Genomic DNA, 18,167 nt, shown 5'->3' on the forward strand with positions numbered 1-18,167 from the left:
CTCCAGCTAAATGTTTCCATAGGTACCCTTGCAATAACTAATGACACCAACTACCACAGAGTTGAGCCAAACTAAATAGGTTAAGTGGACAGTCCCCTACAAGACTGCCCTCATGCACCAGTCACAGATGTGGGGGAGGGGTGGTGTCTCCAGGCCACTCTTCTGACCAGCCAGCTACTAATTTGGAGGTTCCTACTACCCTCTCAGGTTCAATAACTCACTGCAAGGACTCAGAACTCAAGAACATACGTATGATTACAGTTTTATTGTAGCAAAAGGATATAAATCAAAACCAGCCAGCGGGCTTCCCGGGTGGCGCAGCGGTTAAGAATCCGCCTGCCAATGCAGGGAACACGGTTCGAGTCCTGGTCCGGGAAGATCCCACATGCTGCGGAGCAACGAATCCCGTGTGCCACAACTACTGAGCCCGCCGTGCCACAACTACTGAGCCTGCACTCGAGCCCCCGAGCCACAACTACTGAAGCCCGCACGCCTAGAGCCCGTGCTCCCCAACAAGAGAAGCCACCGCAGTGAGAAGCCCACTCACCGCAACTAGAGAAAGCCTGCGCACAGCAACGAAGACCCAACACAGCCAAAAATAGAAACAACCCAGCCAGGGACTTCCTTGGCGGTCCAGTGGTTAGGACTCAGTGCGTTCACTGTCAAGGGCCTGGGTTCCATCCCTGGTCAGAGAACTGAGATCCTCCAAGTCCCGTGGGGCAAAAAACAAAAAACAACCAGCCAAAGGGAAAGACGAGGGGCACAGGGAGAGGTCTGGGAGAATCCCAAATTCAGAGCTTCTGTTCCCTCCCTGTGGAGACCGAAACTTACCCCTCCTAGCACACGGCACACTGACGTGTAATACACAGAGTAGTGCCAACCGGCCAGACCCCATCAGGAACCATCTCCTTAGCCTAAACTGTCAGGATCCACTATGAATAAAACACATGCCTATCACTCCAAGGTTTTAAAGAGGATCCCGCCTCTGCCTCTTTAAATTTAAACTACATACATAATGTTTTCAGTGGCTATGACAACTTGACAACTCAACGTTTTCTATGTTTTTCCTTCAATCTCTTACCCGTTGCACTTTTCCAGGAATCGCTCCATTTAATTTTCTTCCACTCCTGAGGCTATACTGTAACATCATTTGAAATCGTATGGTTTCACTCTTCTGACCAGCCAGCTACTAATCGTATGATTATGGTCCTTGGGGCACAACGGATTGTGACTGAACTTGAAAAGTAAATTCCATTAAATTCAAACAAGAGTCACGCGTTACCTGCATTCTATAAAAAGATGAAGCATTTGTGGTCAGCGACCTTCCTTCTTTGACACAAGTAGGGAGGTCGGCTACACACGCTTTGGAGTCTGCGCACGACCGCCACGTGCCGCCCTGGTTACATCACGCTCAGCGGCTTTTACGGGAGTGCGCGGCCTCCAGCAAAATCCCGACTCCTACGCGAACGGCGACGGCGGCGGCGGCGGCGGCGCCCAAGCCCCTGCGCAGGCGCAGAAGCAGCGCGGGAGCCTCCGCTCAGGCACTGCCGCGGACATCCTAGGGGGCCTCGGCCACAGGGGCCGGAAGTGACGCATCTCCGCCTTTCCGCGTCCCTCGCGGCGGGCGTCGGGGCTCAGCGGCGCAGTCCGCTCCGAGAGTTCTGAGCCAACGGCTTCTTCGCGGGCCCTGCCGCCGCCGACCCCACTCCTCGTTGGAGAGAAGATGGTGGGCCGGAACAGCGCCATCGCCGCCGGCGTGTGCGGGGCCCTTTTCATCGGGTACTGCATTTACTTCGACCGCAAGAGGCGGAGTGACCCCAACTTCAAGAACAGGCTGCGGGAACGTGAGTGGGTCCCCTGTCTCCTGGGCCTGATGCCTCCCCACTCCACCCCGGCGTCCCCATCCCCTCCTGCCCCTCGCCGGGCCGCCGCGTGCTGGGCGGCCGCGTGGTGCTGCCGGGTCTGGGGCGGCGAGCGAACAAGCCAGAGAAAGGTGATGGCGCTGGCCGCGCGCTCCCAGGGCTGCTCCCGGCCCTTGTGCCCCGCACGAGTCCCTCCATTTTGGAGGAGGGAGCTTTCCCATTTTGTTTTCCCCAAACACTTTTCGGCGTGTAGATGCATATTTTGTTTGTATTATGATTTAGGGCGGGGGTTGTGGTCCTTTTTGCTGTTGATCTTTCTAAACCTCTATTTCTAGCTCGAAAGTTGCGGAGTTTTTTTGTATTACGAATTTGTGCTTGAGACCAAATCTGCAAATCCAGCTCGGTATCGTTCTCAAACGATAAGGTTGCATTCTTAAACCCTCTTGGTAGCTTCGTTCTAAAGGCTTCCAAGATATGAGTGAATGCTATAGAGATTGCAGGGGAGTCCAAAGGGCTTTGCTTCTGTGGCTCAGTCTTATTTCATACCTGCGACATCTTTTAAGAGAGATTTACAAGAGGGGAATCGTGTCACCAAAACCTTTGTGATCTTTGAATTTCGGAGGTATGCTCGTTTGCAGCAATAGAAGGGCAAATTTGTTGCATTAAAAAATAACTTTGGTAACTTACCTAGGTTGCTCAGTCAAAACAGTTCATAAAATTAGAATTTATATGTAAGTTATTAAAGCCCATGAAGTACGAAGAAGTGAGTATCCTATTTAATGATTTACTGCTTAATTAAGCTAAAATAAGGCATTTCACATGTTCTATAGTCACACGTGGCTAGTGACTACCTTACTGGAAAAGGTGCTCTTATACCATCTACAATATGATATCTGATTCTAGCTCTCCTATGTCCCAGGAAGAAAGGGATATGGAGATAATTTATTTTATTTATGGTTAGGTGGAGTAATGGAAATAGTGCTGTTTTGGATTCAGACACTGAGTTTTCTGGCCCAGGTTAGTCACAGATTAGCATAATCTTGGGCTGAGTCTTAATTTTCTTAGCTTGCAAAATCAGGTAATGCCTCTAGTTGGTTTTTTGAAGATTAAAATATTTGAGGTGCCTGCCACCATTCCTGACATGGAGAAGGCCCTGTAAATGCTGGCTGTGAGTGTAACTGTTGGAATTTAGATAATTTTCCTGTAGTTTCAGAAATAGCTGGGGGGTGATGGCGTGGATGCAGAGCTCTGTAAAGAATGGATTAACCTTTTTTTCTTTGGAAACACTACAGTTCTATTGTTAAACCTTGAGAAAATGAATTTTTGGTTGAAGAAATCATGAAACTAACATTTTGGACAAATTGAGAAATCTGTTATTTTCAGAATTTCTTTTCCATCATCCTCAATCCATAAATTTTTTTTCTAGTTTCAGCAGTATCCTGGTGACTTAAGTGGTCAGGCTTGAATTAGTAGCTGAATAACCCTTGAGCAACGGATTTCAACCTTTAGTTTTCCTCTGTTGTAAAATAGTATAATGTAGAGTTTAGTACAGTACCTCTGGCACATGGTAATGGATGAACGCTGAAGATTGTTTATGAATATAATTATTTGATATTTTCTTTACCAGGTAAACCTTATTCAGAGTAATTTTGCAGTCTGTTTAAAGTCTGTATGGTTGACCGATTTTAAGAACTTGATGGCGTTTTGTATTTGTGGAGCGAAATTGATTTCAGTTTAGTTTAATTTCGTGTTTTTCTAGCCTAATTCCTAATAGAATATTTACATCTATAATAAAAGGGCAGCGTTTTTCAAATCAGTGTTTCTGGGGTTTTGTTTTGTGTGTGTGTATTTTTTTTTTTTTAAGGAAGAGAGTTAAGATGTTTAAAATAGGTTTGAGGTTAGATCTGGGATTCTAATTTATTCAGTTTTTTTTAAACCTTCCATTAGTAAGAGCAGATTACCAGAACTCCTACAGCATAATTTATATCTAAATAATCACTAATAAATGAAAATTAATCTACAAATTATAGTGCCAACTATAGATGTTTTTCATTATACAGCACTGTGTAAAATGATTCATCATTTTAAGATATATTGAGTAATCTTCTCATTTAAATGAATGCTTTAAGAATGATTTAGATTTGGGACTTTTTGTAAGTTCATATTTTATGTAGTTTTTTTTAGTCTGTTTTAACTTGTTAGGTTACACAGTAGCACTTCGGACTGATTTCTAGCAAATCTTGAGTCGATTTGCTGATTGAATGTGTAACTCCTTGGTTTTTCAGTGTGTTCTGTGTCCTTTTGTCACAGAGATCCTATTTGATACTGTCCCTGAAAATAAGTTAATGTAACAATTGTCTTATAAAAGTAAAGCCAGAATTTTAATCTTATAGCTATAAATTTATACAAGCTAATTGTCTTATAAATTAAACCACAATTTTAATCTTAACAGCTATAAATTTAAAGCAACTAAGCGATCTTAAAATTTGGTAACTATCAAACATTCAACAACAATCATGCGTTCTTCTCCACTCCATTTTAAAAAAAAAAACCTGTAAGATTGGAAACTAATACTGTTTCATTATCATTTTTGTCATTTTCCATAATTCTGACTTAGCATATTGTATTTCTCTGTTTATTCCACAAACTTTCCAGGTTTAACTTCTGAGGTGCTGTAACATGGCGATGATAATAGGGTTACTATGAGGATAAAATAAACTAATTAATAACATTTAGAATAGTGTCTGGCATGTAACATCTAAAACAGGTGCTTACCCTTAACATCCAAGTGTTCCATGTCCAATTCCTCTGTGAGGGCTTTCTCTTCTAGTTGTAGTACCCTCCCAGCACTAGGCTGTACCGTGATACTTAGTAATTAGTTAATATAGTCTGGTTATCAGTCATTATTTTCTGCCTAAAGAGGGCTGAACGAAACCCTTAGTTAAGCAAATTGGGGGTAGAATATATTATGCGTTCTGTTTCCCCACAGTTGCCCGGTGATGAACACCTAGCAAAGGTAGCTGGTGGGGAAAATAGACAGTCTTCAAAATAATATGTAAGATAGCTTTAACCTATTTTTTGTTGTTGAAAGTGCTAAGACAGTTTTTAAGCCTTAGAGTTGTAGCACTTTATGTAATCTGGGGGCTAGAGTTGGCCAGAGACACTGGTGTGGTTAAACCTAGTTTGTAAGTGTAGATAAGAAAAGGTTCCCTGACTGTAGTAAATTAACCATCTGTCTCTGCACTTAGGCAAACAGGTCACTGCCTCTTTAGTCATGTATTGAAATTTGGATTTATAGAATGCTTTAAGGTTTTAAGAGGACATTTGCACCGTCAATACACTGAATGTTTATATCTCACGATACCAACCAGGCACTGTTTAAAAATACATTAACTCATTTAATCCTCATATCAACTCTATGAAGCAGGTATTGTTCATAAACCAGTTGTTACATACAGAGAAGGGGAGACACCGGTTAACTGTAACTTGCCCAAGGTCACACTGCTAGTCAATGGAAGATCTGGGATATAAAGGAAGCCCGAGCTTCCTTGTGCCAACACTCTTTCACACAGGGTGTACAATTAAACAACAACTTAAAATACTGTTAGTGTCCTATTATTGATTTGGTTTTAAGGGTTGACTAACAGATTTAAACAGCATCACTTACTCCTAAGATTTGTAGTATTGCTATTTCATATCAAAAAACAAACAAAAAACCAAAACAACTTACAAACTTTAGGCAGAGGGGTTTTTTTTCTTAACTAGCTGGCAGTAGTTGAATTAAGAATCATTTCTGAGTGCTACCCTTCTTCCCTCTTATTTTTGCCAAATGCATAAAAACTATGCTTTTTTTTCTTTTTTTTTTTTTAAGAAAACTGTCAAATGCTGGGGGTTTTGTTGGTTTTATTTTGTTTTTTTGTTTTTGTTGTTGTTTTGTTTTTTTCCCTATTTAAGAATGCCAGGTAGTTTTCAAAAGTCAGTAAAGACAGAGTCTGTTATATTTCAGCAATAAAGCTCCGAAACAACAGTGGCTTGAGTTTTGTTCGTGTTTCATGTCCTGTGTAGGTTGAAGGTGGGAGGAGAGGCTTGCTTTGCTTATGATAATTACTCAAGAGACCCAGCTGAGGGAGTGTCTCCATCTTGTAAACTGCTCATCCTGGTGCCTGAGAGGGAAGGAAAGCGCTTCTGCCCAGAAATGTCCTAGTGTCCATAGCTCATTGACCAGAACAATTTTTATGACCCTGACAAATCACAAGAAGAGAGCTTGAGTCAAGCATGTTTTGCAAATAGAATGAATGACTGCCACAGCATTTAGACTTCCTTTGATTCCCATTTTAATAATGATGAAATGAAAATATTACCTTTCTTGCAGGAAGAAAGAAACAGAAGCTTGCCAAGGAGAGAGCTGGACTTTCCAAGGTATAATCTCTTTTAGAGAAACAATTATTTTACAGTCTACTTCAAATGTGTATTTTGAGAATGCTAATTGGTATCAGACATTGATTTTCTGTTTTAAAATATATATATATATATTTTTTTTTGCGGTACGCGGGCCTCTCACCGCTGTGGCCTCTCCCATTGCGGAGCACAGGCTCCGGACGCGCAGGCCCAGCGGCCATGGCTCACTGGCCCAGCCGCTCCGCGGCATGTGGGATCTTCCCGGACCGGACGGGGGCACGAACCTGTGTCCCCTGCATCGGCAGGCAGACTCTCAACCACTGCGCCACCGGGGAAGCCCTGTACTCTTTACCTTTTACTTTAGGTTTGATTCACAGTTTTCTAAGAACAAATATCACTTTGATCAAAAAGTATTTTTTCTTGCATTTATTTGAATGTAGATACTAACCTCTAATCCTTGCGAGTGTTGTTGAAGAGTGAATTTCTTTTTGTCAGTTTTCATAATGAGCTATTCAGGTTTTTTTAGTGGCATGATTTTTTGTATTGTTTATATTCCTGGAGTAATTTGGGTATCAGTTACTAAATATTCTATTTCTAAACAGTTACCTGACCTTAAAGATGCTGAAGCCGTTCAGAAATTCTTCCTTGAAGAAATACAGCTTGGTGAAGAGTTACTAGCTCAAGGTAATTAATATTCATTAGAAGACTAGGAAACAAGGCAAAATTCTTCACACTAATATAAACTTATGGTGGTGAGTGGCTTTTTTAATGTAGTGTGGGCTGTTGTTTAAAAAGATACTGTAAATACTTCAAGACAAGTTTTTAGGCATTTAATAATATGAGACATTTAATAATATGAGGACAAGTAATCTTTACAAATGAGGTTGCTTTTAAGTACTTTAGAGAATACAGTCATAGTGTAATATATAAATAGTGACTGAAAGAATATCTGGGAGTATAATTCCCTCAACTCCTTCATCTAACCTTCAGGTCTTTTCTAGTACTTATAGGAAGGAATGGCTAATATAATAAGTCCCAGAGGAGGCTGAAGGTTAATTTACCTGTTCAGAAGTATTTATAAATATTTTTACTGTCAAATTAGCTTTTATCTCAAAGTAGCTTTGAAGTAGTTTCTGTCATTAATAAAAAAAGTATCACGTGTCAACTTGTTTTTCTTATTCTCACTGTTATAATAGATTTAGATAGTATTGAACTACATGATGCAGGTCATTTGTGGGGTGTTTTTTTTCCCTTTTTTTTATGGGGAGACATAAAAGGTTTGCGATGGTGATATTACTTTTTATCATGTCTCCTGTTTCATAAGAAATAATTCTTGAGAGAGGTAAGGGAGGCAGTAATTGTTTTTTATTTGATTGGTATAGTAAGCTGCTAATATTTATAAATTAAAATGGAAACGTCTTGCTAGGAAATAATTGACTTTTTTCACGGTATAAGAAAAATATGAAGTTTAATCATAAGGCAAGGTAAAGCACTTAAATCCTCATTAGGATCGTTTGAGAGGCTATGACTGTATTACTTTAATATCTAAAAAGAAAAGCATGTATAATGATATGTGTCTAAGGATAGAGCGTATGTTTGGGTTATATTGGAGATCCATGTACTGTGGGCATCTGTCTATTTGTCTTTAGCCTTTAGATCCAGATGGAAAAGAAAAGTTAACTCATGGTGGTGGGGGGACGGGGGGGTCAAGGAAGGGTAGAGAAGAGTTGTTCTTTTTCCCAGGCGTACGTTGCTCCCGTTTCAGCCCAACACACCCAGAGGGGTACTTAACTCAGCTGCCAAGCTGCCTTTTCTTCTGGTGGAATCTACCAACCCAGCCTGAGGTAGAAGACTCAGGTGGTTAGAATTTGGGAAAAGTAAGCCATGAGAAAGCATAAGCAGCTTAGGCAGTGAGCGTTATTGCTTGGCAAGGCCTCCTGCGTCCAGGGGTCTTCCATAAGCATACTCGCTTAGCTGGGCAAGAGCTCGTCTCAGGATATGTGAATGCGATTGGAGCTGCAAGGGCAGAGGGGAAGCGGTTTGTTTCACTGCGCTGAATTGCTGTGGTTGTTCATGAGTGGTTTCCAGTGTGTTTAGAAGTTTTAGGAGGTGTCTCAGAGGATCCCCTGTGTTCTACACATAACCCTCTGGTATAGTCACTCTATTTCCGTTCAATAATCGGAATTCATATCCTCAGACAACAGTGTGATCCCGTCTGTTGCCTGTAAGTTCAGTGGCATGAGGATTCACTGGCCATGTGGCATCTTAATTTCCAAGTCAGTGGAGCCATTGTGTCCCCGATGGAAGTCCCATCTTATGTGGAAGACCTAAGTCTTATATTTTCCGTTTTTAATTCTTCTTTGTAGAGTTAATGGTTTCTTCAGTTTGAATACTTCAAGTGGAAATGCTAGGTGGAGGCAGTTCCTCCTCATTTACCAGAGTCTTTACTCCCTTGTTTGGTCACATTCTTACTCAGGGCTGGAAAACTTTGTTTACTGGTTTATTATATTTGTTTTTTTTTTTTTAAGTTTAATTTTTATTTTTTTGGTTTATTATAGATGATAGTACTGAGGAGCAGCCAGACAGAAGAGAGGCGTAGGGTTAGGGGGTGGGGACTTCCACGCCTTCTCTGGAGGTGCCGCCCTCCTAGTACTTCGATGTATTCACCAACCCAGAAGCTCAGGAAATAATTTCTTGACATAATCAGAATTTGTTCAGTTTCACGGAAAGAGTTACAAATGGCACAGTCCCTACATTAAATTGCCAACAAACTAAGATTAAAAATCAGTGAGTAGGAGAACCAATGAAAAAGTCTACAACAGAAAATGAGTTAGCTACCAATCAGGGAAACATTTTCACGTCTCCTTCAGGCTGCACCTTGAATTCCCTGAGAGGGAGGGCCTAGGCATTGGGGAAACGAGAGCATTCTGCTCAACACAGCAGTGTTTCATACCAAATGGCGACTTCCATCTTGTAACACTTGGTTTGTTATTCCTCTGCTCTGTCATAAAAGGATTATATGGTGCTTTCAATGCTGTTGGTATTATAAAACATACTACTTGATATCTGGCTATCAGGTCAGCGAAAGTTGTAGCAACATCATGTGCGAAGGTAGCTCAAGATGACAAGTTGACTGCGATTGAGGTCCTGTAAATGTGTAAATGTATCCAGGATTGCTTGGCATTTTTTGCTGTTGGATCTGCAGAGAGGTTGACTGCCAGTGATGACTAGGTTCAGAAGAGATTAAAGGCCTTTAGAGTGTCTACTTACATGTGGTGGTATTCATACAGTATAAGGGATTAGTTTAAAGTGAAATTGGGCCTGTCTACCTCAGTCCCCCAATCTTCCAGTTCTCTATTCTCATAGAAAATATTGTTTCATTGTTAGCAATTTCTTATGTATTCTTAGTATATAAATAGTAATAAACTTGGACATTTCTTTTTTTTTTTTTAAACTTGGACATTTCTGTACCTTATTTTCCCCTCTTTGTATGTGTGTTGGAGTCCCTTCAATATCAGTACATATAATCTGACTCATTCTTGTTCATGGCTTCTTAATCAGTTATATGAGTGTACTTACTATATTTTCTAGGTTTTACTTGCACAATGTTTTTGGTCATTTTCACTTGGAGATACAGTGAAGACTTTAGGGTTGAATTTTGAACAAAGGCAAAGGCTTTTCCAGTCTCATGTTATGTTTATGTAAATCTTCCAGGTGAATATGAGAAGGGTGTGGACCATCTGACAAACGCGATTGCTGTGTGTGGACAGCCACAGCAGTTACTGCAAGTGTTGCAGCAAACTCTTCCACCACCAGTGTTCCAGATGCTTCTGACTAAGCTCCCAACAATTAGTCAGGTAAAGATTTGAAATGTTATGAAATAAGTGAGTAGTATCTGAGAGTTAAATGTTTAGGGACATTGGCATTTTAAAAAGGAGCCTAGTGGACATGATGACATCATGAAACTCTCCTCCATGTAATGAAAAGGAGATGTCAGTGCTTGACCTTTTCTTCCCTAAGAGAAAAGCATCCAAATGAGGGGGCATAAAATCTAGTGATTGTGCCCAGGAAGTCGATTAGGAATTATGTCTCTTAGTGTTAAATCTCAGGCCTTAGTATTCAAATCATCAAATTCAGGCCACTCCCAGCTACTTTCTGAACCTAGCTTTCTGCCTCTTGTGTGAAACCACGCATGCAGTTAAGGGGCCTGGCAGAGGCCAGAGGAGCCAAGGTGGCATGGCTTGGAAGTCAGGTCATAAAGGGCTCTGGGTTCCCTCTGACCTCACTTGTCTGAAGGCCCCAGTGTCTCTGCTGCTGCTGAGGTGGGCTTCAAGTTTGGAGCTATTCGACTACATCCCATTTAAATAAGAGGTTAAGCATAACTTAGGAGTTAATTAAAATGCATTCCTTTTAAATCCTTCTCAAGGAGCCCGAATGAATCTACTTTTTGGAATATCGTGTCTATTAAATGAATTTTCATCTTTGATATAATTAAAAATTAGTAAAATGACTGGTTAATTCTTTAAACTCATCTTTACAATTCTTTAAACTAATCTTTACTCATCTAGATTGGAAAGGGACTGAAAAGAAAAGGGTCCTAAAGATTTAAGGGAATGGACCTAGAGTCTGTCATACAGAGTGTAGTAAGTCAGAAAGAGAAAAACAAATAACCGTATGCTAACACATATACATGGAATCTTAAAAAAAAAAAATGGGGGCTTCCCTGGTGGCGCAGTGGTTGAGAGTCTGCCTGCCGATGCAGGGGACATGGGTTCGTGCCCCGGTCCGGGAGGATCCCACATGCCGCGGAGCGGCTGGGCCTGTGAGCCATGGCCGCTGGGCCTGCGCGTCCGGAGTCTGTGCTCCGCAACGGGAGAGGCCACAACAGTGAGAGGCCCGTGTACCGCAAAAAAAAAAAAAAAAAAAAAAAAAATGGTTCTGATGAACCTAGAGGCAGGACAGGAATAAAGACACAGACGTAGAGAATGGACTTGAGGACATGGGAGGGGGAAGGGTATGAGAGAGTGGCATGGACATATATACACTACCAAACATAAAATAGCTAGTGGGAAGCAGCCACATAGCACAGGGAGATCAGCTCGGTGCTTTGCAACCACCTAGAGGGGTGGGATAGGGAGGGTGGGAGGGAGATGCAAGAGGGAGGGGATATGGGGATATATGTATACGTATAGCTGATTCACTTTGTTATACAGCAGAAACTAACACAACATTGTAAAGCAGTTATACTCCAATAAAGATGTTTAAAAAAAAAAAAGGATTTAAGGGAAAGAGTTGGAAAACCAAGGAGTTTCAGTCTTTTTTATTTTAGACTAATGTGGTTCCCAGTCAGTTGTCAGAATCCTCTAAGATTATCTGTCTTTGACAGCATAGCATAGTGCTTTTGGGAAATTGACCTGAGGATGATGTCTTTGTATAATGACTGTGACCATTTACAGGCAGAAAAGGGAAATGTTTGGAGGATAGAATGATCAGTATAGCACTAATTGGTATTTCTTCCGGTGGGAGTGAAAAGAGATCTTAAATTCTTTTTGGTTTTAGTTACAAAATTGACTAACATGTAACACGATATAATGTTATGGTTCCTTTGTTGACTTGAATTTTGAGATGGGACTGACGATCATTATTTTCTCAGATAAAAACAACGTATGAAGTGTTAAATGTTGATATCTCAGTATGGGTAAACCTCAGCAAGATTTGATTCAGAGATTTGATACAAAGGGCATTTTATGTTGAACTTAGAATCCTGATTAAATGCTTATCATACTTCTAAAAATTAAAAATTCTTTTCTCTTTCAGAGAATTGTAAGTGCTCAGAGCTTGGCTGAAGATGATGTGGAATGAGAAATATGTCAACATAATAATCTCAATTTTAAAATATTTTAAAAATCTGAACTTGGAAGATGATCAGCTCTGGGGGAGTAAGGGCAAATACGCTTGTTATGGACTGTCCTACACTGAGATCTACCAAAGTTAATTTTTACTTTGTGTAGATCCATTTGTCTGTTTTATTTATTTTTCTCAGTGAAAAGTGTATTCTGATAGGTTTTGATTTTATAAATACACTATCAGTTACCGAGATATGGATTTTGTTTATTCCTAAAATGTGCAGTTAGAATGTACATGTATAACATCATATTACTTAAATTAAAAATACCCAATGCTCAGTTTTGATAGGCCAAAAAAAGTGTAGAAGAAAACTGAAGAATGCAATTTTTTCCTTTAAGCTAGTACAGTTTGCTGTACATCAGATGATTGGATGGAAACTTGATTGTGTATTAAAACTGAGCATTAAAATCTTTAAGAGATTCTTTCTTTCCATTTAATCTCTTAAATATGTCTAATGTGCTGCTGTGCTATAGTAACTTCACTCCCACCGTTGATTATATCAGTGGGCCTAATGTGTTCCGGATATTTATCTCCTTGTATTTTAGATATGTGTAGTTGCAAATAGCACCAGGAATTAGATCTGTGTACACCCTTAATCTAGCTGAGTAAGCTTTGCCAGTTAATGTCTGCCCACATTTATAAAATGAGGGAATTGGTCTGCTGATTCAGCTTCTAATTCCTTTGGTTCTGTTCAGCATTTTCAAATCCCTTTTTCTGAGGGATATATCTGTTTGGGCAACCAGCCCTTGCATTTTTTAATACTCTGAATTTTGCATGCTTGCCTGACTTAGTATTTCTGAATTGATTTTTTTTTAAGGTATAACTTGTGTTGATTTTCAGTGAAATCATGTTTCTGTCACTACTTTTGTAAATTAATCTGAAATTTAACCTTCAAGGTAGCTGGGACAATATGCTTGTAAAAGTTTGTGTTCCCCTTTGCTTTTATCGTCAGTGTACCTCCTGAATCCCCTTCCAGCCTGATTCACTTATCTTGTTATGGGAATAAGGTATAACTTTGTGGCTGAAGACTTGCAAAGAATGAAGATAATGGGACCTTTTATTCTCAAAATAGTGACATTATCTGCAGCCACAGATTCAGTATCAGACCTGAGAATAAAGATCCTTGGTACTTAGTGGTGTTTGTTGAGCATTTCTCGTTGTACCGGTTGCCTTTATTCTGTCTGAATGTAGAGAGACCTTTTCTGTGTATTAGACATTTTGTTTTTCTTAAAAACTTTAACTGCAGGGTTTTGTGGTGGTTGGGATGTAGTGGGATGAGTTTGGAGTGTGGTTCTAGTTTCTCACTCTGGATAGCTGCCAGCCTTGGGCAAGTCCACATGACATCTCAACTCCAGTATTCTCATCTGTAAAATAAGAACATCAGACTAGGTCCCTTGCACATTAAAGGACTCTTCCTCAGGAACCTTCCAGGTTTGTGAACAGTGTGCTTTTTTCAGTGACAAGCCTGCATGCTTTTTGAGGGGTGAGGTGGAGTGGGGTGACTAGTTCAAACATGTGTTGGTAGGTTCATTTTCCTAGTAGGATCCCAAATCCAAAACAGTATAGTGGTGATTCGTCAGTAATTGACCGTGCAGCTAGGAAACACTCTTCTGCCCTGCATCTTCCCAGACGGGGGATGGACTTGGGACAGTCAGAAGGATTGTAGGTGGGGAAAGAGCAAGGGGCAGACAGCTTGGCAAGAGAGGAATGGACCCAGGAAAACTTAAGGACTGGCTGGAGGAGTGTGAGGGGTCAACTTAGGTTTATTTTAGGAGGGAATGAAGACTATGTGCCCTTGTGAACTGTAGTGCAGCCCAAGCTGGGTATCACTTGGCTTTCTGAGAAATAATCAGCATTAATGCTTACTGAAGGTAGTGATATCCTTACTTGAGAGCTGATTATGCTAAGTACATCTTATTTGAGTGACAGCTTTGGTGCTTTAAAATTAGGTACCACTTTTGAAAGCTAGCTATGTTTTGTTAAAAACAACAACCAATACCAAAAAAGTTTTTTCCGTCTAGACAAGTAATTGCTGAACACTGTTTACTATCTAAAGTTTTACACAGTAATGGAACCAGGCGGTGGGGATGCTGGGTGAATGGTGCTCAACCCAAGATTTAAGTAGAGTGATAATAGCTTGGTTGTTCCCATGTACTAATGTTGCAGCACACTTAGGTCTTTGGAAATGGAAATGTTAGTGCACGTTGGCATGCTTCCTTGGGCAGAGATCTATTGTTTTGGTTCCACAATTTGTGCTTAAATTCTTCAACTCTTATTTGGTTGGTCTTTATGTTTTCTAACTCTGCTAAAAACTTCTTGGAACTTCTCGCACTGTGCATCCATTCTTTTCCTGAGTTCTTGGATCATCTTTACAGTCATTACTTGAGCTCTTTCCAGTAGATTGGCTGCTCCACTTTATTACTGAATTTATATCGAAATTCACCATATCTGTATAAATTCACCAGTTCCACACCTGTGAAAACTCCAGGCCTTGCCTTCGTTTCTGCTGATTCTCGGAGTCGCTCATGGCCCCTCGTGCTTCTGGCTTCCGCGTCCGCGTGTGCTGTCTTTGCATTAGCCTCTGTCAACCTATACGTAGTAGCTTAGTTACATTTCTCGACCTGGGAGAAGTGGCTCTCTGTGGGATATGTCCTGTGTGTCCCAGTACAGGACCAGGGTAGGTAGTGAGCTGTGTTTGCAGACTCAGTAGTTTCCCGGCCGCTGCCGTCTGCCTCCTAGTGGCCGAGGCTGGTCTAGAGGTTTGCGCGCGGTTCCTGCCGGTGCCCGGAAGGGGAGGGGCTGGTGCCCGCCCGCTGTTGGGCGGGGCTGGGTCTAGGCCTAGTGGCGTGTGAGGAGGTGGCCCTGGGCTCCAGTCGAGGCGGCCTGTCTACTTATGGGTGGGGCTGGGTGCCTGCCCTTTGGGTGCTTTGGCCTGAGGCGCCCCGGCGCTGGAGCCTGCAGGCTGTTGGTTGGACCAGGTCTCCGGGACCAAGGACCCAAAATGTCTGCCAGCAGCATTTATGACCCCAGAGAGAGCCGCAGACGGCCGCTACCTCCCGAGGAGACCCTCCAAGACCCGCAGGTAGGTCGGGCTCAGGCTGCTGTGCAGTCATACCGTTGTCACGCGAGGGAGCTTGCGTGCGCCCTCCCGGAGCGGAGTCTCCTCTTCCTTCCACCCCGTCCTGTGGGGCTCCTGCGATCGAGCCGCACCGGCCTTCACAGCCAAATGCGCTCCCGATGCCAGACCCCCCCCCCCCCCCCCCCCCCCCCGGCTGCGGAGCCTCCCATGGGGCTCCGCGCTCACGCGGGAGTGAGGCTCTGCGATGTTAGTGTCCTCTAGCTGGGGTCGCCCGCTCAGGTGGTGTGGGACTTGATGGTGGCGAGAGGGCGCCTCTCCAACCTTCTCATGCTTTCTTTATGTCCTTGGGTGTAGAATGCCGCCTTCTGGTAGCTGCCAGTTGTTTTAATCGACGGTTGTTCAGCAGTTGGTTGTCATTTTGTTGTGCTCCTCCGCTGTCGTCTCCACGGTTTGTACTTAAAGAGCACTTAAAACGGGGGCTTACCTGGCAGTGTCAGCGCTGTTCTGTTAGATAGATAGAAATTAGGTTCACACCTCACTTCTGTAAAGTGTGTAAAACCTGGTACAGTGTGTGTGGTGGGCAGTCGGTAAACATTGGAGTCCTCTTCTTAGTAAACTTGACGGTTTCTCATCTTGCCTGCCTTTCTGACTTTGTTGACTCAGCCTGTGGACCAGAGTGTGTGTGAATGTCAACGCAGAAGAGATTTTTCAGAAAATTGGTATATCATGCAGATACACAAAATTTCCTTTCTTGTAACATAAAAAACGCAGTTTTATTATTGCTTGTGCCTCAGCTGCGTACGTGATATTAAAAGGCTTGGAGGAAATTTTGGCTTGGTGTATGTCTGCAGAAGTGAATTCTGCTGAATTTGATGATTCAACGTAGAATCAAGTTTCTTGGTTACCATCCCTTTGAGAAAGTTGACGGTTCTGCAGCTTCTCCCCAGGAAAATGCACACTTGCCTTTGACTTAAGGGGGATCACAGATCCCAGGTTAAGAACCCCTGCTTTAGTGTCAACAGGTGAGGATTCTGTAGTAGTGTTTTCCCAGCCTTAGATGTATCAGAATCATCTGATTCTGATGGAAGCCTTGTTAAAGCAGATTGCTGGGCCCGACACTGGCCAGCAGGTCTGGGCCAGGAACACATATCAATCAGCATTTCTAGCAAGTTCCCTGGTTTTGGTGATGTTGCTGGTCTCAGGTCATGAATGTGACGCAGATGGTGACGCTCAGTGGTGAAGTGGAAAATGTGAATAGGAAATCCTTATTAGAGAACACCAGCTGTGATAAGGTCACAGATGATGTACTGTATGTAGCACTCTGAAAGTGAGACATGTACTTAAAAAAACCTGCCGACTGTAGCAGAATGTAATTATTTGGGAGCTCCCAGTACAGACCATCAGTTATCAGACTTTATGTTCAAGATAGGCCAGACCATTAAAAAAATGCATTTTAGGAATTTTTTTCAGAAAATAACCCATCGACTAGACAGGTCAACTAAACAGAAATCATGTTCCCTAAGCATGTAAGTTGTGAGTTTTTAAGTTTTTACTCCATATTTATGTCTTTGAGTGAATCAAATGGATTTATTCCCTTTTTAGATTCAGGTTTTCTGGAGCATCATATATATATATATATATATATATATGTTTACATATATATAAAATGTTTACATATATATAGATTGTTTAAATACTAATTATACTATGTATTTAAATTACATAATAAATTGTATAATTTTGGAGGTACTAAATCCTTGTTTAATTTCCGCTAATATTGATAAGGGAGTCAAGTACTTTGGCATAATACTGACAAGCTAGAGGTGGGGAGTGAAGGGTAGAAAACGGGGACGAGAGGCTGTGGTGAAGCTGGAGCTTGATCTGAGAAATGGAGTGGTGCCTGGCACTCAGCATGTGCCTCCGTGTGTCGTGTGCCCGCGTGTGCTCTGCACATTCAGAGAGAGAGCCAGAACAACTGCATCCCCCTGGAAGTTCACCGAAGTCCTCAAATCCAGGTATCCCTGCCTTTTATCACATGAGAAAGTAGACTGAGCTGGCCTTTCAGTTTGTTCCTTGGTTGAGTGGGCATCTTTGAAGTTATAAAACCAGAGCCTGTCTCAGTTTACCCAGAGTAGTACACCAGACTAGTCCCCGGAGAGGCTGAACATACTCAGTGACCTCTCGACAGTGTTCACGTCACACATGCAATTGCTCAACCTACTCACCATTTGAAGAGGACAACTTAGGTTGTCAGCAGAGACTGATTCTTTTTTAGACCTCTTTTTTTTTTTTTTGGCCACAGTGCTTGGCTTGTGGGATCTTAGTTTCCTGACCAGGGATTGAACTTGCACCCTCGGCAGTGAAAGTGCGGAATCCTAACCACTGGACTGCTGTGGAATTCCTTATAGACCAATTTTATCCATACCCCATTCCCAGAGAGCCCTGCAGTGGTTTATAAAAGCTTCCTTTACAATTCCCTGTATTAATTAGGACCCTAGTAGCAAGTATAGAAACCCAACTTGAAAAAGCTTGAGAAATAGTGGCATTTATTAGCTCCTCACGAAGAGCTTTACGATTAGCACAAGGATCTCCACACCAGGACAGCTCCTTCCGTCTCTGCTCCTCACTGGGCTGTGTCACTTCTACAAGCAGACTTAAAGAGGGGGCTGGAGCTCTGGGCCCTGGCCGCTCCAGGCACATGTGCACGGTGCCAGTCACACTCCCTGAGCTCTAGAACATATTAACTCGCCACTCCTTACAGCCTTACACAGGGTGTGCCCAGTGTTGCATGGTAAGTGGAAGATTCAGGATTTATTGAAGTAAAAATTGTGTATGTATGTTACATTAAATATATAAGATGTACGGTGTGACATTTGATGTCTGTAGCCCTTGTGAAATAGTTACCACCGTCCAGCTAGTTA

The 18,167-nt window shown here is 42.1% G+C and overlaps 1 protein-coding gene and 1 non-coding gene across 2 annotated transcripts; both read left to right on the plus strand.

Annotated features, from left to right (window-relative positions):
• Nucleotides 1–1,591: 1,591 nt before the first annotated feature.
• TOMM20 (translocase of outer mitochondrial membrane 20) lies at nucleotides 1,592–13,595 on the plus strand (the record flags this gene model as incomplete). The annotated part of the gene is made up of 5 exons (XM_030839541.2): nucleotides 1,592–1,844; nucleotides 6,235–6,281; nucleotides 6,863–6,944; nucleotides 9,975–10,117; nucleotides 12,078–13,595. Coding segments are annotated over 5 exons (570 nt in total), but the record flags the coding sequence as incomplete, so codon positions are not given.
• LOC115843546 (small nucleolar RNA SNORA14) lies at nucleotides 2,288–2,419 on the plus strand. The gene has a single exon (XR_004035807.1). It is a non-coding gene; the product is annotated as a small nucleolar RNA SNORA14 (small nucleolar RNA).
• Nucleotides 13,596–18,167: the final 4,572 nt, after the last annotated feature.

This window comes from Globicephala melas, chromosome 16 (assembly GCF_963455315.2).
Source record: "Globicephala melas chromosome 16, mGloMel1.2, whole genome shotgun sequence".
NCBI lineage: Eukaryota > Metazoa > Chordata > Mammalia > Artiodactyla > Delphinidae > Globicephala > Globicephala melas.